Source organism: Sciurus vulgaris (assembly GCF_902686455.1).
Source record: "Sciurus vulgaris genome assembly, chromosome: 2".
Classification (NCBI taxonomy): Eukaryota; Metazoa; Chordata; class Mammalia; order Rodentia; family Sciuridae; genus Sciurus; species Sciurus vulgaris.
The window spans coordinates 162,174,326-162,190,497 of record NC_136462.1 but is presented as its reverse complement, the minus strand read 5'-3'; the positions used below and the strand labels follow the sequence as shown (position 1 = coordinate 162,190,497).

Here is a 16,172-nt window from a genome sequence, read left to right as displayed (position 1 = left end):
CCGCCAGCTCCTTCTTCCCTTAAACCGCCAGGTATACGCATGCGCAGAGAGATTCTTGGTTGTGTCGGCCGGAGATTTGGCGGCATCGATCGACTCCGAGCTCGGCTTCTTGACTTGTCGGCGCTCGATTGAGGAGCGCGGATCGTCATTTCCGGCCTCTGCCTCTGCTTCCGGCTTTTGCTTCTTAGGGAGCACGTCGTAGGCCTCAGGTGGGTTGGAACGGCTGGTACTTCGCCGTTGCGTTTGCAGAGGGAGCTGGTGCGATTCTTCGCTGTTTGAAGTGAAGCAGACGAGGCGCAAAGGTAGGTTCCGGACGCCTCTGACCACGGCTTCGCAGAGGAGTGGGGGTGAGGAAGGGATCAAGACTAACGGGCTGGCAACGAGGCCTTTCGAATTTAGGAGCCTCGTCTTTAGTGGGACTGGTTGGGGCTTAGAATTTTGTGTCGGCTCCTTTGGGCCTCGGGCCCGGGCCTTTGGCAAACGTGGCGGTGTTTGGAGGGGCGGGAAGCTTGCTCTAGCGAAGTAAAGAATAATGACTACCTCTGTGCTGGCGTTAGGCGTTTGCTTATAGTTCACCGTGCACCTTCAGGTGACTTTCAGCGGCTCTCTTGGATTGCGGGGGCGGTGGGTAGCATTTTCAAGTTCCACTGCACTAGTCCAGCCCACCATGAAGCCTTGCAGGAGATACTGCAAGAACCTCCGCTCTGGTCTCCCCTCCTTCATTTTGACTTCTGTCACTTCCTACTGGTTGTCTACTTCGTAACCCCCAACCCTTCTCCAGGTTTCACTTTAGGGGGTTGCGATTCTGTGAGAGGCTTACCTTTCATTGTTTTCTGCACAAGTGCGGACCCCGTTAGTTTCTTCCCTCGTAAGTCATCATGTGACATTCACATACAGTGTGTGCATCGTAATATTTATGAGATAAAGGAATATGTGGGACACAGAGGAAATAAAACATGTTCAACAATTTTTCTGCTAAAAACAATGTCGAATATGATGTTAAATATGAATATGAAATAATGTGGCGAGTGTGAAAGAAAAGTACGGAAAAAAAGAAGGCAAGGGATAAATGCTCAGGCTTATTAGGTATGTTACATTTGGCGAGACCCCCTAACTTGCAATGGCTGGTAATAGTAGCTACTTTAGGTGCTTTTCCATGATGCAGGATTTCTGTTGGTTAAGTGCTGTTACCTTCCCCGTTTTACAGATGAGGATCTGAGAGATTAAGGAACTTGACCTAAGTGAAATAGCTAGTTAGACGCATAGACAGGGTTTGAGTTCAGATCTGGTTGGTATTAGAATCTGAGCTTTTAACCATCATGTGACACGCTTCTCTCTGAACTCCATTACTTAACATTGGTTAGAGATTACCTTGGAGTCAACCTTGGTGATGATGTATATAAATAAAATAGGTGTGAAAGTGCTTTATAAGTGTACATGTGAAGGACTTTGCATCTGCCCTGATGATACTTACTAGATATATGTTTGCCAGGTTTTTTTGTCATTTTTCTTCATATCTAAATTTTTAAATCATTAAAAAAGAAGTTCTATCAGGCAGGTGAAAAGACTATCATATGTCATAAATTGAAGGTAAATATGAAAGTATTACCTTGAATAAAACGATGTTATTAGAATATGGCTATGTACTGGTGATCCACCAAATTTCTAATTATTTATTTATTTTGTGCTACTGGGGATTGAACCCAGGGGTGCTCTATCACTGGGTTATATTCCCCAGCGAAAGTTGCTGAAGCTAATCTGGAACTTATGATCCTCTTTGTCTCAATGACTGGAGTAACTGGAATTGCAGACGTGTGCTACCACATCTGGCTTGTTCTACCAAGTTTTGAACTTGAGAACTATTGTTTTGCCTAAAAAGGATTACTAGCAAGCACTAGGAAGGAATTAAAGTCTACTGCCAACTGACATTTTCTGACATTTGGGATTGAAAGAATTGAAAAATTAATAACCCTGTGTTATGTCCTTATGCCACACTCCTTGTTAATAACAGATTATTTATTGTTTCTAGGCTACTTGAAGAATCTGACCCAAACATGGATATCAGACCAAATCATACAATTTATATCAACAATATGAATGACAAAATTAAAAAAGAAGGTATGTACTTTTTAAAATATTTGTTCATGACTAAAAATGTGTTAATTGGGTGCAGTGGTGCATGCATGGAATTCCAGCAACTAGGGAGGCTGAGGAAGGATCACAAGTTTGAGGCCAACCTCAGCAATTTAGCAAAGCCTAAGCAACTTGGTGAGACCTTGTCTCAAAATTCCTGGTATCCTATCCTCCCCCTCAAAAACAAAAACAAAATAAAATAAAATGTATTTATTGCTAAGCACAGTGAAACATGCCTGTAATCCCAATGACTAGGAAGGCTGAGGCAGGTGAATCTCAAGTTCAAGACCAACCTTGGCAACTTAGAGAGACCTGGTCTCAAAAAAATAAAAAGGTCTGGTGATGTAGCTCAGTGATAGAGTGCCCCTGGGTTCAATGCCCAACACCACTCCCTGCCCAAACGTATTTATTCACTACTGTTTAAGGGTTATACAGCTCCAGAACTTCTCATCTCGTCATTTTTTCTTAGTGCCTGAAATAATTCTTTATTCCATTTTGTGTAAGGAATTTAAAACTTTCTAAAAGTAGAAATCGGTAGAGACTGACAGTGTGTGAGATCCGGTTTTACTCATAATAGTCTCAAAACTTTAAAATTAGGTAGCCAGTGGGAATAATATGTGTTTTTATTAAAATAGCTGAATAAATAAATGAATAGTGGAGTACTCAAGACAATGCCATTTTATGAAGAATTTTGTCATTGTTTCATACACAAGTAACTTGTTTTTCCTCTTATTTGAACAGAATTGAAGAGATCTCTATATGCCCTTTTTTCTCAGTTTGGGCATGTGGTAGATATAGTGGCTTTAAAGACAATGAAGATGAGAGGGCAGGCCTTTGTTATATTTAAGGAACTGGGCTCATCCACAAATGCTTTGAGACAGTTACAAGGATTTCCATTTTATGGTAAACCAATGGTAAGCTAATCTTACTATTTTTACTTTAATCACTTTAAGAGAGATTAATGGTATAGTAGACTTGTAAATATAAACTTGAAACTGTGGATATTGCTTTCTGCTTTTAATGGTGCATGTTAGAGGAAATTTGGGGCTATTTTAGGTTATTTTTATAGAAATTTACTAGTAGAGTCATACATTCTTAATTTATACCAGTTTAAATGGGTAGAACCAAAATACATTGAGACATAAAGCAGTTTAAAAAATGATGACTGTACAGGTGACATTCTTATCTTTAAAAAACCAGAATTAATAATAAGTCAGAAGACTTTAAAAGAAACTTCTGTTTTAAATTTGTAAAACAACACAAAACAAAAATTGTGGTTCAAAAAGGAAATCCAGTCTGAAGTTTCAGCAAATACTATAGGGAAGTACTACTTATGAGAAGCTATGCAGTATAGAAAGGACAGCGCCTTAAGGAAAAGTCATAGATTTAAACTGACAGGTTTTATGAGTAAAATGAGTGGAAATGAAATAACTATGCATGAAGTGCTTAAAACTTTAAAAGAATGACAGTGAGATTCACATGTGTCTGATGGCTAAACATTGGATTGTGGGATAGCCAGAGTGGGAGTAGGGAACTCAATTAGGAAATTCCTGTTCAAGCCAGAGGAGGTAGAGGATTGGGTAATGGTAGAGTAAAAAGCAAGGGTCCTACAGGGGTAACTTTACTACCTTGGATATTGATTCCAAACTGATTTTCCTCTGGAATTAGAATACGGTGTGAAGGGGTTTTGGAAGAGAGAATCAAGGCCTAGGGTTTAGAGGATCTCGGTCCTCATTCTGTCTTTACCATTGACAGTTTCTGTGCCTGTATTCAGTTTTAAAGTGTAATCAGGTTGGATTTTCTTTATTCTAAAAAGGTATTAACAAAAGCTCTAAAGGACTGGATAAACACTTTTGGCTCTGTGGGTCACATACAGTTTTGTTTCCTATTCTTTTGAGTATGTGTTTTTACCAACCCTTTAAAATCGTATTTAAAAAATTCTTAAATCACAAGCCATATCAAAAGAGGCTGTGGACTGGATTGGCCCACAGACTGTGGTGTAGACCACTGATCTCATCCCTTTATTTCACTGATGAAGAATCAGGTACAGAAATATTATTCAGGTTATATTAATAAAACTAGAGGCAGCATTAGAACATAAAAACATCTCCTAACACCTAGTATTGTGTTTTTGGTGTGTTTTTTTGTTTGGTTTGGTTTTTTTCCCTATGCTCGGAGTTAAACTTTCTGTAAAGGGTCTGATAGTAAATAATATGACTTTGCTAGCCAGGTGATCTTTGTTGCAGCTATTCATGGAACTCTGCTATTTTAACAAGAAAAGCAGCAGGAGATGATATGAAAATGAATGGGTATGGATATGTTCAACATTAGCAAGACATAATTTATAAAAACAGGTAGTGTTAACTGTGGACCCATAGTTTGAGGACCCCTGTTCTGCATCATGCTATTCCCTGAGTTTGAGTAAATTCTCATTTTCTGAAACCAGCTGATCTTTTTTATTTGTATGAAGAAATAGCCTAATTGAGTTCTCAGTTGGTAGGCACATTAGACTGCCTTTTCCCTGAGTGGAGATGACTTTTGAGTATGCCTGTTTACTCAGATACAGGAAAGGTGGACATCATTTGCTGTGTTTGGCACCATCCTCATATTGCCAACTAATTGTTTAATATCATTGGGAAATGCCTATTTATATGATTTTATATGAAGGCATTTTGGAGGTCCATTTTCTGCCTTCAGGAAAGTAGCAAGTCTGCTGTATTTCTAGAAGAGGAGGAATAAAATTCTTTGAACTGTCTCATTTATGTTTCTTTAAGTGCTTTTAGTTGCTCTTCTTTTTTAACCTCAATATATTAGAATAAATGAAGAAAATTTGCTCTTACTTGTAACTCTGAACAAAATTATTCTCTGATTCAGGGACATTTCTTTACTTAATTCCAAAAATACCATCTTTATCTGTCATGAAACCTTTGGGATAAATGTAAATCTTGGCCTTCTCTGTCTCTGTGTTACAAATGAATTTCTCTCTGTTATGGGTATTTAGTCTAGGCAGGGTTTCTCAACATTTGATGTTTTGAACCAAATAATTGTTGTAAGGGGCTTTCCTGTTCATTGTAGGGTGTTTTGCAGCATCCCTGACCTCTACCCACCAGATGCCAGGAGCATAACAACCAGCAGTGTCTCCAGATAATGCAGCTGTCTCTGGCAGGCAAAATTACCTTTGGTTGAAAATCACTGGTTTAGACCAGCCAGCTAAGAACTTTTACTGAGATAATATATTTTCACAGCTGACAGTATCATAAGGACAGACAAATCAGGTCACCTAAGGTCTGTTTAGGTCAGGGACAAGGTTGAAAACCTGAGGGAATTGGGAGAACATATTTGGGATCAGGTTAGAATTTAGTGTGAGCTGTCAGCCTGTCTGCTTTGGTTAGATCATGATGAAAAGACTAGCAGAGCTGCTTGCAGGAAAAAGTACAGCTAGAACTAAGGAGGTTCAACAGCCCAGCCCATGCAGAAAAGGCCTGGGGTTCTAAAGTGTGTTGCTAGGCCACCTTTCACCTTTTTTCTTTACCACATTCATCTCCAGCTGAAATTAAGGAAAAATAATTGCTTTTTGACATAGTCTTTTTTTTTTTTTTCTCTCTTCAGACTGAGATGAAATTCTTATATACAAGCTTATTTTAGATAGTAATTTGTAGGACTGTGTTTGATGTGATCAGAGAGATAGTTACTCTTTGAGCTCCAGAGTAGAAGTGTTTGCTTGAAATGGAAGTTGGAGTTTGCAGGTAATTGTACCCTAGATAACAGTTTAGTTCATTATAAAAAATCTCTGAATAGTTTGTTGGTGTTGAATTAGCTGTGTGGTGATCCTATAGGCCAGTGCCATGTTAAATGTTGTTTACCATGCCCGTAGCATAGCCATCCCCTTTGTGCTTGTTAAAATGCAGAATCTCTGATCTCTCCCAAGCTTACTGCATCAGAACCTACTTTTACAATTTTTCCAGGCAATTAATTTGCACACTATAGTTGAAATGCCATCCTAGACTAGTGTTTTGAGTGCTTCTGTGTCCTCAAAGGCACCTTGGTTCCTGCTGGCTCTGACATGGTAAGAATGAAGCAGTTGGCCCAGCCTGAGCAGCTGTAATGCTATCCATTTGTTTCCTCTTGAAGAATTTTAAATTTAAGTTGATGCTGCTGTCAAAACCATTTTATTTAAAAACAATAGATACCCAGAGAACTTAAAATCAGCATACTACAGTGATGCAGTCACATCAGTGTTTATAGCAGCTCAGCTCACAAAAACCAAACTATGGAACCAACCTAGGTGTCCTTCAACAGATGAATGCATACTCAGCCCTAAAGAAGAAATTGTGGCATTTGCTGCTAAATGGATGGAGTTGGAGAATATCATGCTAAGTGAAATAAGCCAATCCCAAAAAAACAAAGGCCACCTATTTTCTCTGATATGCGGATGCTAATTCACAATACAAGGGGTGGCACTAGGGAAGAATAAAAGTTACTTTAGATTAGGTAGAGGGGAGTGAAGTGAGAGGAAGGGGTATGGGTATAGGAAGGACAGTAGAGTGAAACAGACATCATTACATCATGTACATATATGACTGCATGACCAATGTGATCCTATAATATGTACAATCATAAAAATAAGAAATTATACTCCATTTATGTATGACTTATCAAAATGCATAAACACATTCTGTCATGTATAACTAATTAGAACAAAAAAAGAAAAAAAAAAAAAAAAAAACACAGTAGATTCAATTGGGCTTGGTGGTGCACACCTATAATCCAGCCACTCAGAAGGCTGAAGATCACCAGCTCAAGACCAGCTTAGGTAATTTAGTGAGACCCTGTCTCAAAAAGTGGTACAGATGCAGCTCAGTGGTAGAGTGCCCCTGAGTTCAAGCTCCAGTGTGGGTGGTGGGAATGTGAGGGGGAGCCCCACTTTGAAAGGGAAGTCATTCTCAGTTTTTAGTACTTTAACCATTAGCGCTAACAATTTTAGATGACACAAAGGCTGGTTTGATACATGTGGATCCTTCTACTGAGAGTGGCTGGTATGAGGTAGGTAAGTTTCTAAATTAGTTTTCTGTTACCAGATGTAGAGAAGCAAAGGTGCAGATGTTTCAAAATCTGGTTTTTCCCATTTGAAAATGTATAGTTTTTCTTTGAATATACACAGTTGAATCTTTGACTTACTCGTAAATCATAGACCATACTATATTTCCATTTGGCACTCAGTGTATTTTGATGATTTCCTAGGGACGTGTTTAAGATTCTCTTATACTGTATTTATGTAATGGGATTTGAAACATTAACGACTAGTGTTAAGCAGCCTTCAGCATAATGAGATGTAATCTGTTTTCATCAATTAAAACAGCGAATCCAGTATGCAAAAACAGATTCTGATATAATATCTAAAATGCGAGGCACTTTTGCTGACAAAGAAAAGAAAAAAGAAAAGAAAAAAGCCAAAACTGTGGAACAGACTGCAACAACTGCAAACAAAAAGCCTGGTCAGGTAAGGTAGAATAAAAGCTCATTTTTTTTTTGGTGTCAAAAACTTGATAGAAAAGCCAGATGCGATGGCCACACCTGTAATCCCAATGACTTGGGAGGCTGAGGCAGGAGGACTGCAAGTTAGAAGCCAGTTTCAGCAGTTTGGCAAGGCCCTAAGCAGCTTAGCATGACCCTTCTCAAAATAAAAAATTTTAAAAAGGACTGGGGATGTAGCTCAATGATAAAGTACCCCTGGGTTAAATCTGTCATAGCCCACCCACCCTTGTCCCCTGAAAAAAAAAATTTTTTTGATGGATTCCTATCATGGACAGGAGGGATCATGTCCTATCATGTCCTATCATGGACAAGAGGGATAGGAGGCATGTATTTGTTATATATATGTGTGTGTTTAAAAAATGGAATTTTAAGAAGTTGAAATGACTTAAGCTCTAAAATTCCAGTATTTACATTTAAGGAGTAAATTAAAATATAAGTCTTTTCATGTGGACATTTAGAAATTTTTTTTTAGTTTACATGAAATTTAATTACGTTTTTCTTCAAAACATGTTAATATCTCTTGGCTTATTTCTCAAGTTCTTTGCCTGTGAATAGTACTGTGGATATTATCTTTAATCATGAGTAGTCCTCTCAAAGCTTTCTTTGCATAATTTGGAAATACAAAATCTAATTTGAAATACCAGATAAAAGTGAAACTACTATCCAAAAAGTAGTTACTTCCAGATTGAAATTGGTTAGAAATCAGTTTCAATAACTACAATGCTTGTATGGAGTTAGTTTTTGTTTTTTTTTTTTTTTTTTTTTTTTTTAGTAAATTTTTAAGTAAGTCAAGTTCTCATTTTTCTCTCTTATGTATTTCTCCATAATTTTAAAGTTTAGAAGTTACATTTTATCATATAGTCCTTAAAATTTAGGGATAAACTTTTCAAAAATAACAGATAAATACGTGAATATTTGAGTCAGAATAAAAATGTAGGTTCTTAAAGTAAAATCAAATGGAGTAACAACTCTTTAAATGTTATTTTTATGTTGTTATAAATGCCTTTTGAAAAGTTTACCTGTTTCCCTATTTCTTTTGTTTAGGGAATACCAAATTCAGCTAATACGCAAGGAAATTCAACACCAAATCCTCAGGTAATATTTTTTCCATGTGGTGCTTTCTTTAAAATAAAATCATAATCATAACAATAACTTGCATGTTCAAAACCAAAATCATTCTGCCTATAATATATAATATGTTAAGTTGTATGCTACTTTAAGAAACTCACTCCTTAAAACATTTTAAATTCATTGAAGAGGAAGAAAACAAAGCCTCATTTCCTGTAATGAAGCAGTGACAGAACCAAAATGACAGATTTGAAACTCAGGTCTGGGAGCAAACATTTTTGTTTTCTGTGTAGCATGTAGCCACAGCTTCACAGACATCTGTCTCAGAATAACTAGAAAGATGAGGGGTCTTCCATTCCACTTGACTGAAACACTCACTCATAGACTCACTCTTTGGGCAGTGTTCCTTTGCTGTTAGCCTTGCTCTGACTTCCTCAGCACACATATTTCCAGCTTATTTTTTCAAGGCTCCTGTGAGATATTGTCCTTGCCAAATCTCCCCACTACATGCTTCCAAAAGAAAGCCTCAGTCAGGTGCTAATGGTTTCATATTTGCTTCTTCATATTTGAGAATCTGGCAAGGTCCTTAGATCCAGATAATTCTCTTACCATTGAGTTTTGTCTCCTTTAATTTTTGGTTCTTAGCATTTTCTTGTAATATCTGCTTATATTCTTTGAACTCCTTCATTATTTATATTCCAGTTCACAAATACCAGCATTTAATTTGTTAAACCTTGAGTTGCTCACTAATTGTTCTTTACATTTGGTTTTTCTCTTCCATGAAACTAGCCTGAAGATAGACTTTTTATATTTAGGATCCTTTTCCTATAGTTTTTCATAACCTCAGGGTAGGATAGCAAATAGTTCAGTAGCTAATGACATGCTTGTTTCTATTTATTTGTGTGTAATTAGAGACTCTCTGTGCTTCATTTAGTTCCAAATAAAATTTTTAAAGTACTTTAAAAATCACCAAGATTTGTTTCTTAGTGGTAATCTTTTTAGTTCCAAATTTTTTTATATATAGGGAAGTGGTAATGCTCGAGAAATTGAAAATCTGAGCATTATCTGAGTAGGTAACTAGCCAAGAAGGTGTGACATTACAGCTTTCTTTAGTTTTATTAGGGTCTTTCAATTATGTACTCTGGGTGCCGAAATTCTCCAAATATGACTGACCTCAGATGCTTAAAGCATAAATATTGCCTTAATTATTATTAATTAAGTATTTAAAACCTTTAATTATATTGCATTGTTTCAAATTTGGGGTGTCTTAATTTGAATGTCTATGTCTTTAAGTTGCTGTTAGATTTATATTTATTTTTCCAGTGCCTTGTTTTTTGGCTTCATTGTTTGGTGTAAGATTTCACAAGCCTATATAAACTGGAGTACAGCTGACTCAAGTTTAGGTTTTCATGTAAGAATCAAATTGCTCTCAGTGCTGTGTATACTTATAAGCTAACCTTGCTTTTTTTTTCTTTTTTTTCCCCCTTAAATAGGTCCCTGATTACCCTCCAAACTATATTTTGTTCCTTAATAATTTACCAGAAGAGACTAATGAGATGATGTTATCCATGCTGTTTAATCAGTAAGTTTTCTCATAAACAAACCTCCTGACAGGACAAATAGCACTTCCGTGGGTTGAATCCATTTGTCATGCCATAGCAGCAATTCCTTACAGGTTCATTTGGTTTGGTCTAGCATTAATCATGGATTGAAGCCAGTCTACAGATTTAACAAATAAAAATCTAAATTTCATCTAATGTTTGAATTATTAGTGCTGACTGATGAGTAAAACAAAAAGTATAGCTTTGACACAATGGTGGAAATAAAATTAGCATAGATTTTTTTTCAGTTCTTAATTTTTTAATTTTTTTGTGGTGCTAGGGACTGAACCCAGGACATAGTGTGTGCAAGGCAAGTGCTGTACCACTGAACTACGTGCTCAGCTCAATTTTTGCCGTTCTTTTATGGCATTTAATTATATTTTAAGCCTTTCCATCCTACTCAGGAGTCTCGTTTCGGTGCTATATGATTATACTTTTCTAGACCCTTGTCAGTAAATTGCTTATATTTTAAACAGAAAGCAGATATTTATGTATTTGCCTGCCTATGTGAATTGTTTTTATTCTTTCTAGATTCCCTGGTTTTAAGGAAGTACGTCTGGTACCTGGAAGGCATGACATTGCTTTTGTTGAATTTGAAAATGATGGGCAGGCTGGAGCTGCCAGGGATGCTTTACAAGGGTTTAAGATCACACCATCCCACGCTATGAAGATCACCTATGCTAAGAAATAACATTTGGAATAGTCATCTTTAATGGACTTGGTATTATTTATGATGTTTGTTTTGATAACATTTGGTCAGGTCATTTTAATGATTGGAGGTTGTGGAGAAGTGAAAGTGAAATTTTTGTGAAAGACTTAAAAATTCATCTACTCTTTCACTCTTGGTGAACTATGAAATGTGAAGGCCTTAATTTTGTACAATAAACTTCTCTTTGTTTTCTATACATATAATGCTTTGTTTATTCGCCCATTAACCTATCATCAGATGCTTATTCTAGTCTAGAACACATTTTAAATCATAGAAAACTGCATTGACATGTTTATCTCTTGATATTTTGGAACAGCTAATGATACAGCAACATTGAACCATTTTAACAAAAGTCAGACAGAGAATAGCAGCTAGTAAATGACTTATCTTGATAGTTAAAATGAACATCCTGGGTATTAGAAGAAAATGAGACCTGAGCAGGATCTAAATTTGCTCTTTGCATCATTCAAAGAAATGATCAGAGTATTTTGCTGGTAGTAGGGATTTCATGAATGGTGTCATTCAGTATTTAATTGGATAAAGGCCATTTGGGAGTAACGGTGCTTACTGTTATCTAGGAAACAGAAGAAAAGGGACTGCTGACTTCAAATTTTGCATTTTTTTTTCTCTTTTCTCTTGAGTCAGGACTGTTCCTAAGGAATACTGCTTGGTTAAGATCTAGTCTCATTCAGAGATCTCCAGGGGAAGATTTTTATAATCTATAATCTTCTTTAGTACTGATTGACAAAGAGTTTACAGTGTTAATCTTTTCTACCTCTGTAATGCTTAAATACCAATGTTCAGATATTTCCAAAACTCATTTTCTTTAGCATTTTATATTGAGTCCCCTGCTTAAAATCTTGGTTATCTTTAGAAGAGGACAACTTTTTTGCAAGTATTGCACATATTAAACAGTATTATATTTTGGTGTTCCTACTTTAATATTTTCTTAAATAAGACTTCCCCTTATCACTTAGAATTTGTATTGTATACTTGTGGAAAGGCCAGTTTTAGTCTTAGGTAGACATAGCTTATTATTGTGTCACTTTTATACATTAAGAGGCAAAATAATTTTTTATTCCTTAAGCTCATGTACTTTGGTAAAATAAATCAACAGTGATTTACTAGAAAAAGGACCATCTTGGATGTTATGGCAATTTCAATTGTTATTAAGTGTTCTTACATCACTGTGTTTGTTTCAGAACAGAAATATTTCATAGCCTGGTTCTAAGCTGTGGACCATTCTTTAAGTTGCTGTATCAGAGGAAGTAGAAAGGCTACGGTCACTTGGGTGGTGTGAGAATGAGAAAGTGGGGGAGAGGATAATAGGAGAGGATTGTGTAGGCTTTGTAAGGCATCATTTATATTCTAGTGAAACTGAGAGAAGATTTTAAAATTGAGTTACAATTCACTTACAGTAAAAGTCACCCATTTTAGTGTGCCATTCGATGACTTTGGACAATTGTATATAGTCATGTAATAATCATAATCAGGATGCAGAGCATTCCATCATCCAGAGATGTTTCCTCGTGCTCCTTTGCAGTGAATAATTCTTCCCACTCTGCTTTCTGCCCCAGTAGCTCTGCCCTGTTCAGAATGCTTTTGAGATGCATAGGTATTGTTGCATGAATCAGCATTTTGTTCCCTCAATGGATGGACATTTGTCTTCTTTCCAGTTTATTTACATAACAAGTCTGTGTGGCTGTATGTTGTGTTAGATCTTGATCAGAAGAGTGATACTGATTTACATTTTAATTTTTAAATTTTTGATAAAATTTCCAAATATGTAAAAGTTACAGAAATAGAACTTCCATAAACACTTTAAGATTACCCAATTGTTAACATTTCTGAACATTTGAGAATATGGTAACCTCTTAATTACTCCTTATTAAACTTCAGTGTATTTCCTAAGTAAAAGACTACTGTCTCACAAAACTGCAATACAATTATGAAAATCAAAGCAACATCAATTCCATATTGTTATCTGATCCAAATTTTGCTGATAAACTAATAACTGTCCAAGAATTCTATCCATAGTAATGTTGCATGTAGTTACCATGTCTCTTTTGTTAATTCCTCAGCCTGTCCTGATTTTTCATAATCTAACCTTATAGAGATTATCTATCTTTGAATGTATCTATGTAATTATGGTAAAAACATGAATTTATAGTGATAAGTTATGATCCAACAGCTGAGTTTATCTAGCTTTCCCCATTTCCTTAAGTGTAACCATCTTCATCATTTCCATTAACCTCAGTGTATTAACATTTTGCTCAAATATCTCATGAGTAATCAAATTCTAGAAAGGAAAGCTTCAAGAGGGAGGAAAGGGAAAAGAAGATTCGATCAAACTAGGATCTTTTGGTCCTATCGTACCCATCTTTGGAATGCATTTCAAGTAATAATTGGGGAGGCAAGATGGTATATAATACAATGGATCTCAACTTTGTGTATTAAAATCATCTGGAAGACATTTTCAACTATACTTGCCCAATGTATATCCCAGATAACTAATCACAATATCTAGGAGTGAAACTCAGCCCAATGTATTTTAAATTTCTGGGGTGATTACAGCATGAGCCAAGGTTAAGAACTAACAAAGCAGATTACTTTTATGAAGGAGGTTATAATAATTAGGTCATTAGCTCAAGTAGTATTTTCAAAAGCAGTGTATATAGTGTAAAGAAATTTGTAAGAGGCATACATTTCCATTTTAAACTTAAAGGCTTATAGAATTTTCTGTTTGAATATTTAACAAGCTTTTTGTTTCTTGAAACTGTATCCAGTGAAGGCTAATAAAAAACGGTGAAGCCCTGGCTAAAGTTTTTACTGTATTCGATTTGCCCTGGAGCAGTGCTTCTCAAACTTTAATGTGCATATCTGAATCACTTGAGACTCTTGCTAAGGTTGTACTGGGTTGGGGGAGCAAAATGGGAAGGTTCAGATTCAGATTTAATAAGTCTGGGGTGAGGTCTGAGTTTTTATTTCTATAAAGTGATGTCTAGAGTTAAGGTCTGGGGAGCATACCGATGACAAAGGGCAGAATCTCAGGGTCTCTGTCATAATAATTTGTTTAGTGAGTTTTAATTTAAGAAAATCTACGGATTTTCCAAAGAGGTGAAAATGTATTTGTGTATATATACATACGTAAGTACACAATTTCAGAGATCATGCATTCATGAATATTCAGTGAATGCTTATTTTTTATGTACCAAGTTTTTTTGGGTGCTAGAGTGACCAACAAGAGAAACAAGTTTCCTGCCTCAGGACTTTCATGGAAGGCCGAGACAAATCGCCAAGTAAATAAACCAGGCACGTCAGTAGTAATACGTGCTTTTTGACAGTGTAGCACAGTTTGGTGATACTGGCATACAGATGGTTTTGTTAAATGTCTGTCTGGGGACATATCTTGGCTGGAAACCTGAATACTAGTATCTGGAGAGAAAATCATCCCAGGCAATAAGCTTAGAGATCCTGAAGCATAAATGAGTTTAGCATTTTCAAAAGAGAGTAATCTATGACAGAAACAGCAAGTGAGGGAGAGATGGGAGATGAAACCTGAAAGGTACAGGGGCTGGATCCTACAGGGCCTTGGAAGCCACAGCAAGGAGGCTGCTTCTACCCTCTCTATTTGCCTAAGCTTATCCTTAGACCCTAAAGGAATAAAGAACCTCTATTTTAACAATTCTCCAGACTGAGAATCTATGTGGAAGCTAAAGGAGGAAGATGTCATTGGAAGATGAAAAGTGCCCAGTGTATATCTGAAAATTCAGAGGAAGTAGGTGAGCAAGTTCCAGACCAAACTTTTGTTGGACCTCCAGTGACCACAGTTCCTTGAGACAGCTGCTAGGCACATCTGCTCGCTGTGTTATTGCAAGTTCAAGTTCTTATTTGCAAGCAAATTTCTACCTAACAGCATCTAGTCTCCATCCTGACTTTGCCCACTGCAGATGCCTTCTAGGCCCTCCCAGAGTGAGCCTAAGTCTTGGCATTTCTTTTATTTATTTTTTCACTCTCAAAAGACCAATCAAAACGTCACGTGAAGTCACCTGTAATTCCAGAGGCTCAGGAGGTTGAGAGAGGAGGATTGAAAGTTCTAGGCTAACCTTAGCAACTTAGAATCTGTCTCAAAATAAAAAATAAAAAGGGCTGGGCACATGGCTCAGTGGTAAAGTGTCCCTGGGTTGAATTCCCAGTACCAAAACAAAAGAGCAAAGCAAAGAAAAAGCAACCCGAACAAAAACCATTTCATGTTAGCATAACTTTATTTGTTAAGTTGTGATAGCTTGAGTGTGGCTTTGTCATATTACTGTGCTTTGGAGGCCTGTACATGGTATAGCAATCCGTTTATGCAGTTCCATTTCTTAGAGTGTCTCTTAACAGCAATTGTCTTTTAACTCTCCCATGTTGAGGGCTGGTTTGAGACTATAACAGTTTATAAAACAGCTGCCTTATCAGGAATAAGATTTAATCAATGTTTCAGTTTTCCCAAAGATACTTTTATGCTCCTACATTATAGGAAGGAAAAATGCACCAACATTGTTTTCAAAAATAGTTTCTAATTTACCCTTTCCTTGACACGAAGCAGGAAATAGAGAATTTAAAATCCCAATCCAAATTTGACAGCATTAGTCAGCTTTTCTTTCCTGTGACCAAATACCTGACAAGAACAATTTAGAGGAAGAAAAGTTTGTTTTGGCTGTGGTTTCAGAGGTTTCAGTCCACGGGTCATCTGACTCCATTGGTCTGCACCAGAGGTAAGGTGGGACGTCGTGGTGGAAGGACATGGCAGAGGAAAGCTCCTTACTTCCCAGCAGCAAGGAAGCGGGGGAGGGGAAGAAAGGGAAGGGGAAGGGAGGGGGAGGATGAACCCTTCCACGGCAAGTCCCCCAGTGATCCATCTCCTCCAACCATGCTCCACCTACCTACAGTTACTGCCCAGTAGTCCATTCAAATTATTACTCCATCATGTATTTATTCATGGATGGAATTACATCCCTCACAATCCAATAAGTCCCTAAATGCTCCACCTCTGAACCTTGCTGCATTAGGGACCATGCTTTCAACCCACAAACTTTTGGAGGAGGAACATTTTAGATCCAAATCATAGCATAGCAATAAGTGGA

At 36.9% G+C, this 16,172-nt stretch overlaps 1 protein-coding gene across 1 annotated transcript; it reads left to right on the top strand.

Annotated features, from left to right (window-relative positions):
- Positions 1 to 145: 145 nt before the first annotated feature.
- On the top strand, positions 146 to 11,242 carry SNRPB2 (small nuclear ribonucleoprotein polypeptide B2). Its single transcript, XM_079128485.1, has 7 exons — positions 146 to 302; positions 2,030 to 2,118; positions 2,875 to 3,047; positions 7,493 to 7,633; positions 8,713 to 8,763; positions 10,230 to 10,318; positions 10,869 to 11,242. The coding sequence occupies exons 2-7, from the start codon at positions 2,055 to 2,057 to the stop codon at positions 11,026 to 11,028; spliced, it is 678 nt and encodes a 225-aa protein (XP_078984611.1). The 5' UTR covers positions 146 to 302; positions 2,030 to 2,054; the 3' UTR covers positions 11,029 to 11,242.
- The last annotated feature ends 4,930 nt before the right edge of the window (positions 11,243 to 16,172 follow it).

Excerpts from the sequence above, each read along its gene's own strand:
- SNRPB2 (XM_079128485.1), top strand. The coding sequence starts at position 2,055 with ATGGATATCAGACCAAATCATACAATTTATATCAACAATATGAATGAC. Across the intron at positions 7,634-8,712 it reads CAAACAAAAAGCCTGGTCAG|GGAATACCAAATTCAGCTAA; the intron begins GTAAGGTAGAAT and ends TCTTTTGTTTAG. Across the intron at positions 8,764-10,229 it reads ATTCAACACCAAATCCTCAG|GTCCCTGATTACCCTCCAAA; the intron begins GTAATATTTTTT and ends CCCCTTAAATAG.